General features: G+C 31.7%; 1 protein-coding gene across 1 annotated transcript in view; it reads right to left on the reverse strand.

Annotated features, from left to right (window-relative positions):
- Positions 1–7,817: 7,817 nt before the first annotated feature.
- Ance-3 (angiotensin-converting enzyme Ance-3) overlaps positions 7,818–21,107 on the reverse strand; it is a 49,738-nt gene continuing 36,448 nt past the window's right edge. The window contains exons 12-13 of the mRNA XM_083095837.1: positions 12,798–12,964; positions 7,818–8,545 (exon numbers count right to left, since the gene is read on the reverse strand). Of these exons, the coding sequence (XP_082951963.1) occupies positions 8,397–8,545; positions 12,798–12,964 (316 nt within the window). The 3' untranslated portion in view covers positions 7,818–8,396. The remainder of the gene's footprint in view (positions 8,546–12,797; positions 12,965–21,107) is intronic.

Below are 21,107 nucleotides of genomic sequence, written 5' to 3' on the forward strand. Positions count from 1 at the left end.
TAAATATTATAAATAAATAATTATATAACTTATAATAAATAAATTTAAAAAATTTTATAAATTAAATAAATAAATTAATAATGAATTAAATAAATTTTTTCAATATAATTTACATTTTTAAATAAATTTTGTGAATATAATTTACATCATATTTTATTTATGATTTATTGTTTTAATTTATTATTGAAATAATAAAATGTAGAGAAACGTAGACATACGAAAATATTATTACATACGAAAATATTATTTTTGAATAAAATTTGAATATCGATAGGAATAAAAAGTGTGCAACGTACTATAATTATTAATTGTATGTATAAATATATATATATATATATATATATATATATCATATCATATCTTAATTTTATATTATTTGTGTATATTATTTATCATGCGCGGTAAGAGCTCACCACTAGTTAAAAAAAGTATTTTTTTCTGCCGAGCGATTGCTTATCAATTATAATCGGTTCTTTGACTAACGTAGAAATTATGCATTTCCGCCTCGGCGTAAGTTTTCCACATAATAGACACGCTATGCTTTTACGCTTGTTTATCTAAGAGAAGTAATCATCAATTTTTGTAAGTTTTGTATTTTATTAAATTGTATTCTTGCATATGTAAGTTATATAATATATTTAGCAATTATTTTTGTTGTTTATAACAGTGGAAATAGCACATAAATATGGATTACAAAATATCAATTGTTTTTCAATTATTTTTGTTGTTTTGCGTAAAATCTATGATTGAATCTGTCGCACAGTCGTAGCAGTATAACGAAGTTAATTAATAAAAATACAATATTTCAATGACAGTGTCGCACGTACTAACAGCATGTCGATTAATTAATTTCGCAATGTTGTGTAAAATCATGTGCACCGATGCTTAATAATACACGGAGAATCAGTCAGCTGCGTTGAGAATATTTTTCATTTGTGGAAACGCAACGAGAGACTGCGAACATATGAATTATACAATACAAACTAAAACATCATACATTCTAACTTCTTTTGCGATAAATAAAACGGGATTTCTATAAACTTTTTAGTTTATTGAATAAAACTATGTATAAATATAATGCTGTAAAAAATGTAACGAAATGTTAGTGCTTTTATTAATTTCGTATCGATTATTTATGTTTTCTTTAAATTGTGGCAATTGATTGCTTTAACGAATGCATAACTGGTGATTATGCATATTGACGAGGATTCGTTTTATTGGTCGGCTATTATTAGTAAACGAAATTGTCGAGCCTCTTTTCACGATATTATAATTAAGCGCAGCAATTTGCCAGCAATGAGTAATGAAAGAAAGAAAACGAGGCCGCCCCAGAAATGTGAATTTGCTCGTGGCATTTAGATCGATTTAACTTCTTTTCGTCCTTGCTAAAGTGAATAAGCAAGCTCTTACCGAGACAAGGAGCAATTGTTATAAATAACATCTATTTGCTGTTTTTATTCGATTTCTCGTTCTATGAGTTATGTATAAACGGCACATTTGTTTGCGCCGATTATAATCAACAATATTATCAATTATCATTAACCAAGGATTATTTAAATTACATCGAGAGAAATTCTTCATAAGCATTGACAATGTTCACAGATGTATATCTAAAAAAAAGTGAGTACTAATATAATTGATTTTAATTGAATGATGAAAAAGCTGCGGAAAAGACTCCGACATTCGCTTCAATGGATTTATGCAATTCTGCATTCGTATTGGGAACCGCCTCTATGAGATTTCGATTGCGAATTGACAGAACGGATTTGCGGAACAACGGAATTGCGTAACGATTACGCTAATATGTCGTGTTGTCTAATGCGCCCGACTGAACGTTGATCGGAAAACGTTCATGCATCGTATATTGCGAGATACATGATTTGGACACAGGAAATAGAAAGTAGTCGATTTGCAGAAATTTTGTTCGTAAAGAATAATATTAATATAAGGAAAACTAGATACTAAAGAAAATCGTAACGCTCTTATTATTAGACATCTCTTGCAATGATACTTATGCTTTTAATAAGTTATCAAAGGTATCAAAGTTTCATTACAAGTAATAAAATCACGATTATGTGTTATAATAAATTATACAGATGAATTGATCTTAATGATAAAGATCGAAAAATATTTGTTGTTGATATTTGCTGCAATATGTACAATGTTTAAGAACGTTATAAACAGACAAAATAACTTTATTTCTAGTGTCTATAAGTTATTCCATGATATTGATTAATTAATTAACTTATTTATATTAATATTTATTATTTCAAATAAAAAAATTCCGAATTGAAAATAAATGATGAAAATAAACGATAATAATGTAGATAATTTTTTTTTAATATAGATGTGTGAAAGAAGATTCTTGAATATATATTGAAATATTGTTTTAATAAAAGTTACAACGCGGTGTTTTCGCCACGTTAATTTTAAAATGAACAATAGGAATTATACTATATATATATATATATATAATGAAAAAGTATAGTATAGGTATAATGATTATTTTAATATTGAAAATAATATTTGTATGCAACTTTCTGTCATAAATTTTTAATGGAATACATTCTATTTTTAGTGAAAGAGAGCGTTTCTGAAAACCACGTTTTTACTAGTAAACACGTACTTGAAACACGATTTCGCGATTCCTGTTCCATTTGAATATATTAAGTTTGACTTTCTTTTTTTCTAACTACCATGTTGTATGAAAACAAGAAATGGAATTTCCCTTATAACGAGGCTGTAAAGTGTTTGGTAAAGCATATCTGGAAAATATATTCGGCGGAGAAAAAACATAGAATTATAACCTTGTTACATTATTTAATTTAACTTCAGGTTTTATGATTATTGTAACAACAACATGTAAATAAACTATGAAAATTTTATCTCATAATTTTATTATGTCTATAGTAATCTCATTAATTATACAAGAAATTATGTAAAAATTTGTTTAATTTCTTTACATTATATATAATTTTTATAACAAAAAAATTTAAAAAAATCACAAAATATATATGTAAAATTGAGAAATTCTTCAAAGAAATTGATAAATTTTCTAATTAGATTGAAAGAAGTTAATATACTTAAAGAAAAACAATTGTTAAATGAAATTGATATGTACTTTCGGCATTATAATATAACTTGTTGCATTAATCAGCGACTCAATCGTGCGAGGCAGTGACATTGGTGCCGCTCTACATCTCGCATTGCGTAAGACCAAGTATTGTTTCGTTGAAATAGGACTAATCATAATTACCCTCATTACCAGCCGACTAATGCCAGATATTATTCTGGGATATCGTTGACCCCGAGTTTGTTTCGCAGACGTAATAGTCTTTACGATCACCATAACGATCTCGGTGCAGCTCATTTCTCAAAAGCTCACCTTTTAAAAGACAGAAAACCTTCATTATCTTTCGCTATTCGTCATGACGTTAATTGTAACGCGATGTTTTCTCAAGCAGAACCGGCTAAATAAAGATAATCAAGAAAGATAATCGTTTGCAACGTCAAAATCTTTTGACGCTTATTTGATCTAACAATAATGATGTGATACTATAAAGAAAGAAATTCGAAATTATATAATATTAGTACAACGAAAGATTTGTACATTTTGCCATAGAATATTATGTGCTGTAATTTAATAAATCTATTAAAATAATTTTTTATATTTTTGAATAGATGCTCTTTCGATAATAATATAATGATACGCCAATGTTACTCTATTTATTTTTTTTTGTGTTCAAAATTCTAAAGCATAAAAAATTCTAAAAGATATTAAAATCAACCATGTTTTGACTGATTTTTATTACGTGTAAAAACAGCAGCAGGTTTGCTAAAAAATATCTAATGGAAAGTTAAAAAGCAAAGCCAATTTAGGCAGCATATTTTTATCGGAAAGATTAAACCAGTTATACTTTATGCTAATTAGATCTACTTTATATTCTAACGCATCAGCACACACATACACACACATATTCGTGAATTAGGCGAAACAGTACCTCTCTTTTAATTTATATTTATCATTTAATCTCTTTAAGTTTGATCACTTTCACCGATAGTTTCGAAATGCCTAACAACGTCGCCAAGCACGTGCCCATAAATATTGTACTTAATGCATGATCGATCTCCTTCGATATTCGGTCCATCTCGTGTCATCTATCTTGCTTAAAACGATTGCATATATAATTCTATATATTCCATGACGTAACTGATTCCTCAGCCCGTCAGCGTATATTTTAGCTCGCGGATTGCTCAATGCAGTGAACGCAAATACGAAACATTCATTTTTTGCTATCTATAAAACATGCATCTGTATCAATGTCGTCGTATCGGCAGAGAGAAGGGAAAGGGGGTATCGAACCACTTTCGGGATCACTTTCACGCACAATTTCGAAACGGACGATTTCGTCGAGAGGATCTGGTCGAGAGGTACCTTCTTTCCAGGAGATACAATTAAAACGATTACATCCGATTCCGGTTGGCCGGCGAAATTGCGCGCTTCTTTTCTCTCTCTTTCTTTCTTTTTCTCCTTCTCTCGCCGATTTTGGTTGATCACCGATATACATAATCGAAGCTCGTATCGCGCCAGCAAAACCAACGTAAAACTGTGCGTGCAACCGACGGTGAAAGTGGACGAGAGTGGCGTCCAGTCAGCCGACTTACATTGTGCGTCTCGCAGACATTTCGCGGAAAGGCACAACTTCCCGGTCTTCCGATTATGCAACCGGTCGGACCAGTTTTGGGGCAGATCGCCAAAGCGTCCATCCCCATGGGCGTCGACCAACCATCTATCTCGGACCGGTTTTCATCTCGGAACGATTTATGATCGGTTACCAGAAGCATCTCCCAGCCTTAAGCTTTATCCATCAATATTGCTTAATCCTAGTATTATCACCCGGAGAGAAACTTTCTTCGTCAATGTCTTCTTTCATCAAATTTATCCTTCACCTATCATTACTTCACTACTCTGTTACGAAAGTAAAAGTTAGAAAAAAGAAAAAGGAAAATAATTTAATTAATTAACAGCATCTTTCTCCATGTTATATAACATGCTGATCGATAACTGAAATTATAAAACTAACAATTTAGTATCTGAAAATATAATAAAAAATAGAAAAAATAATTGGTACAAATTATTCTATTTATTTTCTTTCTCGTTTCCAGTTATTAAAATTATCACTAGGTCTTTTCAAGAAAAGTCACACTATTATAATATTTGTTTAATATCCAATCGAATCGAAAACAAAATCGAAATACGAATGAAATTATAAGATTTAATATTTTAATAACTGACGCCTATGCCTGGCGTAACGTTATGTATTCCTTACAATCTACTCGATTTCTCACTTTCAGATTAATACTGGCAGATATGTATCAAATGGAATACGAATCGTTTTTGAACGCAATGTTACCGAGGTAATGTTTAATGCGCATCTCTGAAGTAATACTTTACTCATGTTAAGTAAGAATTTCAAAACAATTTCAGGATAGAAACTTAAAATAACACGATACTTAATTGTGAAGCAATCTGCGATTTCATAACAAGGTAGATCAATTCGGAATAGCTACATTCCACGGATTTTACTATTTTTTTTGCTACAATACTTTCAGCAATTTCCATATTTAAAGCTATTGACAGGAGGAAATTAAAATTGCAGATCGATACGCGTTGTTACGGTTAATGGAATCGCATGTCTTTTTGACAAGAAGCAAAATGACTCCGGGCGCAAGTATTTCTGGATTACATAAAGAATTACCGTACACTATGTAATTAATTCGACAATTTAATCGGTCGTTACGAATATATGAGAACTTTATCTTACTGTGTCAAATATATTGAGATTGACAAGCTCTCTCACCTTCTCTTCATATTAAAATTTTTTTAATAATAAAAAATATAAAATGTATAATAAAACATAGAAAAATAAAATATAAAATATAAAATATAAAATATAAAATATAAAATATAAGATATAAAATATAAAATATAAAATATAAAATATAAAATATAAAATATAAAATATAAAATATAAAATATAAAATATAAAATATAAAATATAAAATATAAAATATAAAATATAAAATATAAGATATAAAATATAAGATATAAAATATAAGATATAAAATATAAAATATAAAATATAAAATATAAAATATAAAATATAAAATATAAAATATAAAATATAAAATATAAAATATAAAATATAAAATATAAAATATAAAATATAAAATATAAAATATAAAATATAAAATATAAAATATAAAATATAAAATATAAAATATAAAATATAAAATATAAAATATAAAATATAAAATATAAAATATAAAATATAAAATATAAAATATAAAATATAAATATATAAAAATATAAAATATATAATAAAACATAAAAAAATAAAAGAAAAATTAATATAACTTTTTCACATTACACTTATAAAATAGCAAAATAATAATTAGTTATAAAAGTTGCAAATAAAATTTACATAATCCTATGAATTCGTAAATACAGTTTAATTATAATTAGGAGAAGGGAAATTTACGTAATATGAAAAGCAGAAAAAAGTAGCTTATAAGTTACATTGTCAAGTTTGCAGTTATGTAGTGAATCGGTATTGAAATGAAATATTCCGCTTTCGTCGTCACGATAAGTAGATACATTACGTCGAGAAGTGATAAGATCAGGAATATTTCCGGTCCTGCTCGATAAAATACCACATTGCACGTTCGATGATGTAAGCATTTCTTTTTCCTTCGCGGTCGATTTCCGCGTCTTCTTCTTACGCAAAGCGGGCGGACCACTTTCTGGACAGAGACCACCTTTGTACAATTACGTTTTAGTGACGTGCCTTTGCAAACAATAATGGCATCTCTTGTCACTACTCGTGAAAGCTGTCGTCCTACGCGTTGGCATACATTGCAATGAAAAATGGGATGGGAATGACCGTAAAATGAAAATATTCAATAGAAGCGCCGAACCTATTGTTATGCAATTTCTCGAATAATATTTATATCTAATTTTTATCTAATTTGATACATTTATAATTCTTGGAAAAATAGATATTATTTTTGCAAAGATGTTATATTAAAAACCTAAAAATTTTTCATGTGCAGTTTATTAATTAAATTATATTGCTAACAATTTTTTTCTAAATTTATTAATGAAATTTTTGTAATTAATTGGCATGATTTTAACATACTTAATGTTAAAATGTTTACTATTCCGGCATATCATTTGTTGCAACAATATACATCAAATAATAAATTGATCGTAATATATAATTACATACATATTATTTATAAATTAAAGCAAAATTAATGAAAAATTGTTATTCGGATTAACAATTTCATTTAAAAAGAGTAGGAATAATCTAATAGTGGCGATAAAAGACATGTACAATAAGGTGACGAAGGATGAAGCAGCTCGATTGAGTTTACAGGTAATTTGACAGCAGAAGCGCGATTTCACTTGGTACGATTTCGCCGACTTTCAATTACGCAAGATAAGGGAGCTGCCCCTCCCCTTCTTCCTCCAATATATATCCCATCCTTTGTTGTCAAACGTCTCTTATGCATTCATTGAGGAGAATATCTTCTGCTTATCGAATAAAATCTTTTTCTCTGATGAACGCGAAAGTAAAGGTTTCGGTTAACGAGTCTTCTCTCTTGACGAGAGTTCGATAAAAAAAATTCGATCGTTAAGAAAAGATATTTGGATACCTGATGATATTAAGATTTACAATATGAGTGTAAGGATATTAGTAAGGATATATATAAGGTATATTTGTAAGAATATTGAAAAAATTAGAGCATTCACATTTCACAAATGCTTAGAAAATGAAATTGTCCGTAAAAATGCTGCAATACAAACATTTACAACAAAGAGACATAAATTTATTTTACTTATCAATAGTTAATAGTTACAAGATACGAATCATGAATTGTTCAAGTGTATAAAATAATTTATGCACTTACATTCACGCACGACACATACAACATTTTTTTCCACATGCACGCTTTATAGATTGTATATATATTCTTAATTGTAAAATAAAAATTTCTCTGTCTCTACGTACAATATCTCATAACTAATATAGTGCGTTATATTTAGGATAAAATACATACTTTTTATCTTGCAAAAAAATTCAGTTTTTGCGCTATGCACTTTAGCGCATTTGTTGGCAGTAGTAATAATTATTTTTTTTATTAATCGACTTAAAATAAATAATATTTGAGTGGATAATTTAATTATTTTTGTTCAGGATTCTTCGGCGGCAATCTTATAGCAATATGATTATGCGATTTGGTATATTTTGGCAGATTAACGGTGTGTAGCGAGCTTTTCCTTATTTTTATCATCATCAATGCCCGATAATATACTGATTGAATCATTGCACTTAATAAAGCATCGATACTGTCCAAAATGTCATTATGATTCCTGTTGCGATCCAAGACACATAGCTCGATGCAGAACCGCCATTGTAAAAACCGCTACCGTAGACCTGCAGCCCTGCAGTTTCTATGCTCCTCTTGCAAAAGTCTCCATCTGTAACAGATTAACATCACTTTGAATTGTATAATAGCTTCCAGACTTATGAATCAAGACTGGTTCTTTGCAAACAACAAATACCTTGCATATATTTTTATTTCATTGATTAGACAAGACTGCTTTTCTATTAATTGGTAAAGTACAACAAAATGTGTTTAACGGTACAAACATATTTAAATGATAGTTATGATTATCCTTGGGCAAGGAATTTGTTGTAGAAATCGGACGACTGTTTGCTGGAGGTAGAAAAGAAAAAAATAAACCGCTCTATAAAATTCCGTAATCGAGATCGACAGGAACAAAAACGGAACCTTGCGGCGAGTAAAGAGAGAGGCAATCAATCTCCCTTTCCTTTCGTGACTTTTGTTTCTCCGGTTTTGCGGATATTCGTCAAATTCATCGATTGAATCATGTACCGTTCCGCTTGATTCGTTCATACATTAAAAGCTCTCATATCGCGATCTTACATCTCACCAAAGGTGATCCTGCTATACAGTTTAATCTCAGTTGTTACAGCGGAAGGTACGAAGTGGAAACGTAAGGCTACTTAATAGTAACACGTTCCTTTTGTTATCTTGCATCGTGCACAATAAGACATTGCTTCATTTAGATAGTATGACGTATTAATGCGATTTTTTAAAGAAATGTCATGGCTGCGCTTGAGAAATTAGCGATCTTTCTTGTGATTATAAGTATCACTAGAAAAATAACATCAATCTCCTCGAGTGAAATATGATAGGATAATTGATAGTACATGACTACACAGAATATTGATTCCTTTGAAGAGATAGAATAATCTACCTTTTAATTAGATATAATTACTTTTGCAGCACGTGTACAGAGAGAGAAAGAGATAGCGAATTATTTAAGATAAATTATAGTCTGTATATTTTTTTATTCTTTTTATAAATTAAATAGTAGTATTCAACTTTCAATCTTTGAATTGTTTGAATTTATTTTATAAAAAATTGAGCTCGAAACATTCTTATTCTTTACTTTTCTGTTACATCAATTACATATAACACGAAAAAGTTGAACAAAAAAAAGAACAAAAATCGAATTAAATTCAAATTTAAATTACACTCAGTTCCAAAAAATGCGGTACACTTGAAATTTGGAAAAAAATCACCAAATTTCAAATGACGATAACTTTGTAAATAATAAAGATAGAAAGGTCTATAAAAAATGAAAATAAAGCTTGAAATCTCTACTTTAAAACTAAGTTCTCCGAAATGTTACGAGATAACATTTTTAAAAATGACGGATGACGAAAAACGAGAACATGCAAAATTGAAAAATAATTGTTTGAGTTTGCCATGACACGTGGCGAGAATCAAATGTCGCAGGTCAATGGGGTCAAAAGCATATGATAGTACAGAGATTCCTCTTTAAAATGCTTTTTTGTTCATCTCGATACGATGATTTTTCACCGAGTTATACGCATTTGAAGAAAAAAGCGGCTTTTTACTCCATCGAATGAGGTACGCGCACGAGGAGGTCATACCCACTATTAACACACACACACACACCACAAGGAGGGTTTGGAGTCTTAAAATACTGTGGAGTTGACGAATCACGGGGTTCTTATCCTTGTGGTATACAAACACACACACACACACACACACACACACACACACACATCACAAGGAGGATTTGGAGCTTAAAATACTGTGGAGTTGACGAACCACAAGGTTCTTATTCTTCCAATTCAGCGTTATTAAAAATTCAAAATTGAATGTTTCAGCATCTAATACAGCTAGCAAGATTTTTAAAAAAGCATTTTAAAGGTCCGGATGTTTACTTTTTGAAATTTTATATCGCAATTGTGTGCGACAATTTTTTAAAAACGACGGATGACAATGGAGTAAAAAGCCGCTTTTTTCTTCAAATGCGTATAACTCGGTGAAAAATCATCGTATCGAGATGAACAAAAAAGCATTTCAAAGAGGAATCTCTGTACTATTATATGCTTTTGACCCCATTGACCTGCGACATTTGATCGCCACGTGTCATGGCAAACTCAAACAATTATTTTTCAATTTTGCATGTTCTCGTTTTGTCATCCGTCCTTTTTAAAAATGTTATCTCGTAACATTTCGGAGAACCTAGTTTTAAAGTAGAGATTTCAAGCTTTATTTTCATTTTTTATAGACCTTTCTATCTTTATTATTTACAAAGTTATCGTCATTTGAAATTTGGTGATTTTTTTCCAAATTTCAAGTGTACCGCTTTTTTTGTGTATATTGGTTTTTTAGCGTGTTGTTACATGTAAATTTTGCATCTGCTTTTTCCATTAAAATCATTTTTGAAAAGAAAGCTCTTCTTGCTTAGCATGACTAAGTGTTGCTAAATTAAATTCATTTATGCGTCATTTCTCCCGTTCATTTCATCGGTTATTTTTGTTAAAAATATTAATAGGACGCGCACGGACAAATTATGTAAGAAGAGCTGCAAGTGTCCAAGTTATTCTCAAATTCAGGTTAAACTAACGATACTAACGTTGCCTGCATAACCGCTGCAATCAGGTAAAACGAACTTCTGCAATGCAAATTGGTTATTCTCAAACAACTCTCTAACATTACGTTGTGTCTTTTCACCTGCTGCGACTGGACATGACGAATATATTTACCATGACTAACCCGTCTTGTCATTTCGTGATTCGCATTTTCTTAACGTTGTGCATAAAAAGGAAGTTAACAATTTTCAACCTTTTAAACGTACATCTAACGCATCTCGATTTCAAGACAACTCCCCTCTTCCATATCTTTCGCCAAAGGTATAATTATTTCCTGTTGGGGACTAACCCTGTCCAAGTAGATCAACCATGTGACTAGTGTTCTCATTACATAATATTACGTACGCTATAAACTCGAATGATTTCTCGATCCGGTTCAATCACGCGTGCCAGTTCCTGATTGACCGCGTGAACGCGATATTCGCTCTCACGCGAGAAGAGACGGCGGTGCATGTGCGATGGATGGTGGAGGAGAGAAGGGAAAGAGACAGACCCGCGTTCATAATATTGGCGAGCATATGCACGTGCAAATCTCGGCTTCCATTCGCGAGCGGACGGATGCATCGGGGAACTATTACGAGAGAGACCACGTCTGTAATATCGGCGCAACTTGTACTCTCTCGATAGAGACCAGACTGCCAGAGTCAGTCGTCGAACGTGAATGTCTCACGACTCTCGTTTAGCCCTCTCCTTTCTTCCCCTCGCGTCTCCACCCCCGCCTCCATGTTTATATTCTTTCCTAGCTCTCTTCTGCTCCAGCACCCTCTCCTCATTTCGCGTTTCGCTTTCGCAATATTGCTAGTCCCACGGGGCCAGAACTTTACAATCGGGTCCCCTGACTTCGAACTGTGCTGCTTTTGCGTTCCATACATTTGCGGAAATAGCGCCAATATTTCCTAGCGTTATATATATCGAGAAAAGAAATCGTCTCGACGACAAACTAGGAAACCTTCTGATTGAATAATTCGCATTGCTCGTCCTCCATCAATCACTGTAATTACATTTTTTTTCTTTTTCGAGGAGAGTTAAATTCCTCGCTTGGCGATATATAATGTCGTTTTCGTCGCGCTTTGGTTTTATCGAAATTCCTTTGCTTGTTTCTCTTCCCGTTTCCTGGAGACATTCTTAAATTTATAACGTTTAATACGTAACGTTTAATACGTGTTATACGCGTTTTATTTTATTTGTGAGAATTCATAATTTATTCCGCTCGAAGTGCCGTTATGTGCTTTCGAAATGCATCGACATAATTTATGGGATAACCGCAGCGCGATGTGCTCGTACATATATGTACATATCCGAGTTCTTTCCTATGTAACCGTTTTTTATATAACGTTTGCTGGCGACCGGCGTGAAAAATTTGGCAAGATGTATGCTCTGCTAGGTGCAAGTCGTTAATCTCAATAATTTCGCCGTACATCAGATCGTAATTCGCAGTCGAATGTCGTCATACAATGAACATTTGTAGCGCTTACCGCTAAGTAGTACGTGGGAACTGCAACCTTCAATCTGTTACGGTAGGAAATTGCATAATTTGTAGCAAGTTACATCGAAAGGCACGACGGTTCTATAACGACACGTCAATCGATTTCTGCCCCCGTGATCCGGTTATAAATATAAATAATTACTAATTATAACTGAAAATGCACGTGGAATATCGCTGTAAATCATAATATGGAGAGTATTGCAGCGGTCCAATTATCATATAAATTTAAGCAAGTAATGCGTTCTCACCGTATGACCAGCCGACAATTTCACCCGTCCTCAAATTCTCGGTCCTCAACCAGTCCTCCAACGGCCGGAAGTATTCCCTAAGAGCGGATCCGTCTAATCTGGACTCACCAGTGGCTTCCCGGAGCGTTTCCTGCCATGGAATGGACGAACCCTTTTCCATCAATCTCCTATAACAATACATTTTTATTGCTTCATTAGTTGCTCGAGTTTTTAATATAATTGAATATTATTAATAATAAAATATGTAACAATCCCTTTGTTATAAAATTATTAAATCATTGAAAATCTTGAACAACTTTCTTTTAGAAAAAATATATAGAATTAAATAACTTTAAAAAAGTATTAAATGTAATTGTAATTAAAAAAAAGTAGTTAATTATTAGTAATTTTTGCTAGATTATATTTTAATGAAAATATCTGGAACATTAAGCAAAGGGAATGTGTATGTCGCGCCATTGAGAGAAAGACGTCATATAATCCGGTAAAACATGATTACATAAAGGCTAATCTCAATGTGATTTGCAGCTAGATATTATTCAGTAATGTGCGCATAGTGTGGCGCTACGAGTTATGTATTTATGGCTCGGCATTCTTCCTTTGTGTGTTGAACGTGCTTCTCGCATAGAATGCTTCTCGCGAATATATCGAGAGAAAGAGAAGGAGAGAGAAAGAGTATAGGAAAGAATTGCGAATTTACGGAATCGTGATAGCGAGGTAACGTAGCACGTGATACATAATGAGAAGTGTAATGGTGCGCGATTTTATAATTCCGCCGTCAATTCCACGATTTTCCAACCGGGATATTTATCTCTAGTAATCTGTGTTTGCTGTATGGCGACTCCTACTCTGACACGCTATAATCCATTTCTTCGGTAAACCGTTTCCACTGAGATTTCAATCTGCACAGGCGATTTATTTCGCGTTATAACAACGGAATGTTACCGAGGAATTTATTACATTATTATTACATCGCTATTTAAAATTCTAGGAAAGAATTTGTGTCAACATCCACGTCATATCTTTGACAATTACGCTGCTTAATTGACTTAGCTATTATTATCATGTAAGATTTATATTTCCCTTTATTTTGCACACCTGAATTTTTTTCAGCAATACTTTTATTCTTACTTTATTTTTGGGAATAATACAAAAGACGTAGAAATGTGTCAAAAATTTTTAACAATTAGTATCCTTTGTTTTCATTTGTAATATGTGAGTTACGATAAATATGAATAAAAAATCTTTAGATATATGCTCTTAACATTTCAATTTTAAATATAGATCACGTTTAAAAATGACATGACACTTGCAGATTAAAAATTCAAATATTTTTTATTTTTGCTTTCATATTTCTTATTATTTCTGTGAAATAAGAACATAATTCTTCGGAATAGTAAAGAGATGCAAAAAAGCTGTTATATTTCTGCTCTCTCCTTCGCTGCATTTCCAATATTAGCTATAAAATGCAAATTTAATCAAAGAAGCGAGATGATAATAATTTAATCTTAGAAAAAGATAAATGATGGAATGCAAAATGAATTTCAATCAAGTCGTCAATACTGTCGACGATCATCATGCGCCTGTAACGCCGTGCGATCTAAGATTAAATGATGATTTAAAGGCGATGCTACGGTCTGAGAACTGGTGCATCGTGCCGAGGAGGTGACTGTTTAGATACGAGGTCTATGCTGTTATGCAACAGTGGCAGTATCCCGCGCCTCTCGAGTCGATCGCTGAATCGACGTTGAACTCTTGCAACTTTTCCTCTGTGCATAATCACGGAATTGGGACAATATTATAGCGTAACGCTTATTATAGTAATAGCGTACTCTTAATTGGTTTATTTAAAAACATTTCGTGATCATAAAATGTTACACTGCGTAAATTTTTTCCTAATGATTGATTGCGATTTCATGCTCGATTTACAAGATCTTTAGAAGAATTTTTGCACTTTTATCAAATGTTTTATAACTTTTTATCCTTGTATATACGTATTTATAGTTGAATTTTGCATGTTTTTCTGTTCATATAAAGTAAAATGAGAAACATATATACATATAAAACTTAGAGAAATTATTTATATTATTTAATTTTCCTTGAATTATCTGATTGCTTTACCACTTTATACTCAGATTTTTCAATAAAAAGCCTTTATTTGTACATCCGATACAATTAATGAAACTAGGTCGAGTAAGAACGATCAATCGGAACAATATTATTATTCATATATCACATTCGCAATAAATCGTCTCAGGGCCGCGCATCGGTTACATCAATAGTAGTGGCTATCTAACTGTAGTAATTTCATGTTATCAGAGATTGTGCGACCGACGTAGCTATAATCGTGACGCCGACGTTACGAGCCTTTTCGCCATGCGAGATTTCGCAGAAATCAATCCCGCCTATCGCTTCCGGTTCCTTCGAGAGACCTCGCTCTCGAAATAAGAAACCTTCATACATCCGCCGTGCCTTTCGTGAGAAACGATTGGCAAAGATATTTCGATATGGTTTCGAGAGAGGTTCGATTTCTCCCTCTTTCATTCAATTCTCTTGTTCTTTTTCTTTTAGTTTAATTTATATTGATCGCGTAATTTTCAATGCTTGATACGTAGGCGAAAAATAGTATTTTTTTTGCTGACGATGCAGTGATACATTTCACAATGAGAGATGCTGTGGGCGAGTGTTTCCGATTTAATATCAACAGGCAGATATTGTGTTTATCAAGTGTAAAAAAGAGAGCGAACTTGTGACAAAATTATTGAATTTAGGGATATAATACATAAATAAAATTGTTTATCATATTATTATTATATCATCTATAATAATCATAGATTTTAATTTGTTACCACAACAAAAATTTTTATATAAAATGCTTTAAAAAGTAAATCGTGTTTCTTTTTATGATTGTGGATAGAGATGATCTCATTCAGAATATTTTAAGATGGTAATTACGTTCAATCATTTTGAAATATAAATGTTTTGAAATATAAATTTGAAATATAAATGTACAGTATCCACCGCAAAATCTTTCCGCCATTTCTTGATCGAAGCAACACTTTCAAATGATTCCTTTCCGATTCTCTACGTGATCGTCCGTGACAACCAAGGACGAAGTACCAATTTGCATTTGCGTTTAAATCACAGTGTCGATAGTTAGAGAATGGAATAAATCAACCATGATGTCGTATATCTCTTTTGCAATTCAGAAAATCAACACTGATCAAATAACATGAATGAATATAAATATGAGTATAGTAATGTAAATAAATATCTAATGTAAATATAACGTAATCAGGTAACGTAAATCAATATAATTTTTTTAATTAGTTCCACGTGGAATTTTAATTTAAATTTTGATTACAATATGTATGTCACAATCTAAGATTGCTAATCAGAAACACTTGTTAATATCTTTTAACGTTGTCGTTAAAAAAGATGGATTTCAAATTTACGCAAGAATTAAATTGATAAGTAATATGATTTCCGCGACATTCTTGAAAAAAGAATTGTATATGTATAGGAAATTGGCATAAAAAAATATTAGTAGACGACAGAAGGATCACAAAGCTTTCCACCTTCTACTCAAAATACTTGCAAAATACAATTATTTGCTTATGCTTGCGGAAATGCGATATATATTACGCGACTACTGACAGTGATTTACGAGTAATTCTCCAGTCGCGCGTGTGCGACGCCCTCGAATCTTGCGTAGCGAAAACGGAAGTGTAACGCGTAACAGCCGCGCTCTCCCGAGCGTCGAGTTTCTTTGGCGTATTAACTGCGAACTCTCTCGTGGTATGATGGTAACCGTTTGCGTTCCTTTACACGACGCACGCACGTTTTTACCGCGTATACTGCTTTCGTAATCGTCATCGTCGTCGTTATAAAGCGTCATAAAGCGAGAGCTCGAGATCGTCCTTCGATTACAGGAAGTCAGTCCATGCATTCAGCGGGATCTCGATTTTCATATCGTGAATGATCTCCGATTGAATTTCCGTTTGGGCATCCATAATTTGTAATGCACTTACCACGGCTCATATGTTATATAAAAGTCTGAATAATAAGTGGATTGGATTTTAATTAATAAAAATGTTGGATATACAGATAGATTCCGATAATAAGTAAAATTTAATCATATTGCAATTGCCATTGATAATTGTTGGAAATACCATTCTTTATGTATTTAATGATTTAGTGATAATTAAATTTGGTTATAATTTTGATTGCATAAAACTGTATAAATCTTATCCAATTTTTACAAAAATTTTACTGCCTTACTGATACTCCTACATACATAGATATATACATATAATGAAATTCTACTGAGCTTACTTAGGCTTCTATGCGGAAACTACGTACATATATTGCAGGAAGCTTTAGCAACTTGGTCGGTGGCCAAGAGATTTCGATCTATGAAGCCCCCGATTATCTTTATACGCGGAACAATCATTATCGAGTTTCCGCTTGCAAGAGAATTTTATATATATATATATGTGTGTGTGTGTGTGTGTGTGTGTGTGTGTGTGTGTGTGTATATATATATGCGACTTGCATCGTCTCTATAAAACTTTATTCATGTTATGTCTGCAAATACACATGAGCAAGTACGCGAATTCAGAGCTCGCAAGTATATCGTAAAAAAAAAAGAAGAAAACAGGCGCGAGAACGTTTCTATCATAAATTATCACGTCGTTTGAATAACATTGTTTACCATCTAATGTTTCTTACAATTCTTCAGCGAATGTAATTTCGTAATTGCAAAGAAAACACAGACGTTTCAACTAAATCTGTGTGTCTTATTTTCTCTCCTTTTATAGTAAACACATACGGTAATCGCAATAGACTCCCTTTTCTCGCACGTCCCACGAAATTTTATGGCAAACATCAATTTTATTGTAGCATCTTATATCAGCCCAGTAGACACGCCAGAATTTAATTATTCGAAATACTTCGCGAGTCATATGTGAAAGTCGATCGGATTTTTTAAATCTTTTTATAATAGTTAATTCTACACCGCGCGATCGATACTACGTCAACATAAGAAACATCTTATTTAACACGTATTGAAATTATATTACCACACGTATTTCATATCATGATATCATATACTGTAAAACCTTTTAGTACATATAATCAGTAGAGATTATATAAATACCAATGTGTGTGTATAATATCAATATTACATCCATATTTTTACTGGATTTCTCCCAGCTTTGCATCAGCTTGATTACGTGTGTTTGCTATTCCGCAAGCTAAGATTAGCGCCTCATTCTCCTTAGGCGACTACCAACAATTATTATTTTATCATTATTGAGATATTTATCTGGGTTGAATGAAGTTATTGGAGCGACACGAAGCATCGTAATAACGTCGAGAGACAAATACTGGATTGACGGCCGACTGAATTGCGGAACCGAATAAAGAGATTTCCCTCTCGTTAACCCAGATAACGTTCGCCAGAAGGATTGCCGCTTGATGGGAAGGCTCGATTCGATCGAGAAGTGATCGGTGATACGATACTTAACTGAATTTATTCGAATGCTCAATCGATATGCAGACATTATTTGTACGTATGTGTATACGCGTGTATAAATAAGGATAAAAATTAACTTAATTTTCGAGTAGATGCAAACCTCAATTCACCGTTAAAGTGAAGGTGCCGTCAAAATCCATCCGGCCTCTTGCGATAGACCGATGCGATCTAACAATACGCGTCATTACCGTGGCGTACGCATTTTGCAATACTTACGAGAGGATCACGATCATGCTCGCGTGTGCATAATGCGTTCCGTAATCAACGACGCAAAACCGCAATCCAGGCGTCGACCATTCTCGCGTCAAGACCATGTAAACATAGTGCTACTTTAATGCCACAAAGGTGATCGCTTAGCACCACCCTTTATAAAGTAGCTCACTGTATTATTACATATCCCGTGCATTATATCACGTGTACTTGAATTTAATGATTTTATTAACCGCTAGCGATTTTACTAACAAGCGCGGTTTCTAACGGAGCTGTACGGCATTATGGTTTTTCAAAAAGTGATTGTTTAGTAATTTAAAATAATTGTGTAATCGAAATAATTTTTTCGTTACATTTAAATTTTAATATTATATATTACATCATATATATATTAAGATTTAATAAAAGATTGATATTCCATAAATATAAATAAAAAATATTAAAATATATAAATCAATTATTAAATTATAAAAATCAATTAAAATATATATTATAAAAATATATTAAAAATCATACATTAAAATATATTAAAATATATTAAAATATATTAAAAATCATACATTAAAATATATATTATAAAAATCAATAATATACAAAAATGTTATAGATTGTTGACGGAAATAATTATTTAACGTATGTTTCAAAACAGATTAAGACTTTACCAATTTAGAATTGTTATTTTTTCTTCAGTACCAACAATTGTCAGTATTACACAAGTTACATTCAGCAGTTAGTGTCTATACCGAAACGAGCGATTATTCGCAAGATATCCATATAAGAAGAAACATTATAAAGATATGTAATTATGAATGTCGAAATCGTCATAGAGATCGTCACTTTATACTTCATATAAAGACTTTTATATCTTATATTAGATCTAACAATGATGTTACTCATGAAGCTAGGATAGTCATTTACAATTGAGCACAATATAATTACTGCAGGCAGAATATCAATCTACAATATCAATCAATACTTATTTATGCATGAAAACAGATTATATTTTAATAACTGCTAATAAATTGAAATATGACTCTGTATCAAAGTATAAATTAGTATTTATATATTCCGCCCACGCACAATTGTAAATGATTACCTGTTAATGTTAGTAGTCTAGGTATAATATATAGAAGTCTGTGGCTCCATATTCCAAATAGAGCTATATTAGAAGCTTTATAATGAATGGGAATATGATAGGATTATGTAACAATAAATAAATGTGCAAACTAATTGCTTTCCACTAGAGGTCTGTGATGGTGATATAAAACTTTATAAGTGCATTATAGTCTGCAATAAACTGTAATTTAATTTCAAATATACATAATAGAGAGAGAAAGAGAGAGAGAGAGAGAGAGAATAAATGATGTGACGCGATTTAATTTACACAATTTACGTATATTTATGAAAATATGCAAATAATATTATATATTTTTACATTTATATAATAAATTCGAATTTGAATTTTTCTGAATAATTCAGTGCGCACAAGTAAAGTATTAAGAATAAAAACGTTTTGCATAATTTTTTATAGTGGAATTAACGATCAGCAAAATAATAAGACGTGACGATCTTCTGTTGTTCTCTTTTTAGGAAATTCCAATTCCTGTATAGATGACCATGACGCATGCATTAATTTCTATATAAATTTTAACCTTGAATCGTAAAAAAATTCGAGGCCAAAATATCAAGACCTGGAATGAAGTATCGATCGAGTTCGCGGCTCTACCTTGCTGTGGGATTTTACGAATTCCTGACATTTTAGACTGGTTTTCTATAATTGTGTATCGGCCAAGTTAAATCGAATGAAAAAATCTTCTTATGAAAGTAGTCATTCGTCGTCATAATTAACAATTTTAGAAAACGAAGCAGGCAATAATCGAGTTTATGTTCATTCAGAAACATTTTCGGCAATAATTAGCTTTTATTCTTGGAATTGTGAACTTGAAAATATTCCAATGGGATTAAATAATAAACTTTCTGATGCTAGACTTTGCAAAATTAGCAAAATAAATTTAAATTAAGACATTTATGTAATATAATTCCAAATATCACTTATCGATATATATATGCATGTGTTTTACAACTTTTTTAGAAAAATATTTCTTATTAAATTTAACTTTTTTGTACTTTATGTTCTTTATATATATCGAGGAGAAGAAGTGTGCATAAAGTTGTAATGACAAAGTCGTAATATCATTGAACAGTTTTTCCTTCATCCTGTTTCTTCTCTCTACTCGTTCTCCATTGATCTCCGTGATCTACATTTTTTTATTTATAAATTAAATTCCACAATAGTTTCTCGATTTAAATGCGCGCGTTTTTATCTTTGTTAAAATGTCTAAAGTATTTAAATGACTAACATTTTGTGGATATTATTATTTTAGACACGCGATATTTTAGATATGTCTCATGCAAAAAATAGAGAAAAAACTGCGTCAATATTTTTTTCATTACGCGTAATTAATATCCTTGATATTATCAAGTACTTTACAGTTATGTATTCACCTGCACTATACGAACTTTAACGCACCATTCAGTCCGTAAAACGATACTTGTGTTTTTTTTGC

This window comes from Camponotus vicinus, unplaced genomic scaffold, assembly GCF_025532165.1.
Source record: "Camponotus vicinus isolate PSW18456_S1 unplaced genomic scaffold, iyCamVici1.0 SCAF_4, whole genome shotgun sequence".
Classification (NCBI taxonomy): Eukaryota; Metazoa; Arthropoda; class Insecta; order Hymenoptera; family Formicidae; genus Camponotus; species Camponotus vicinus.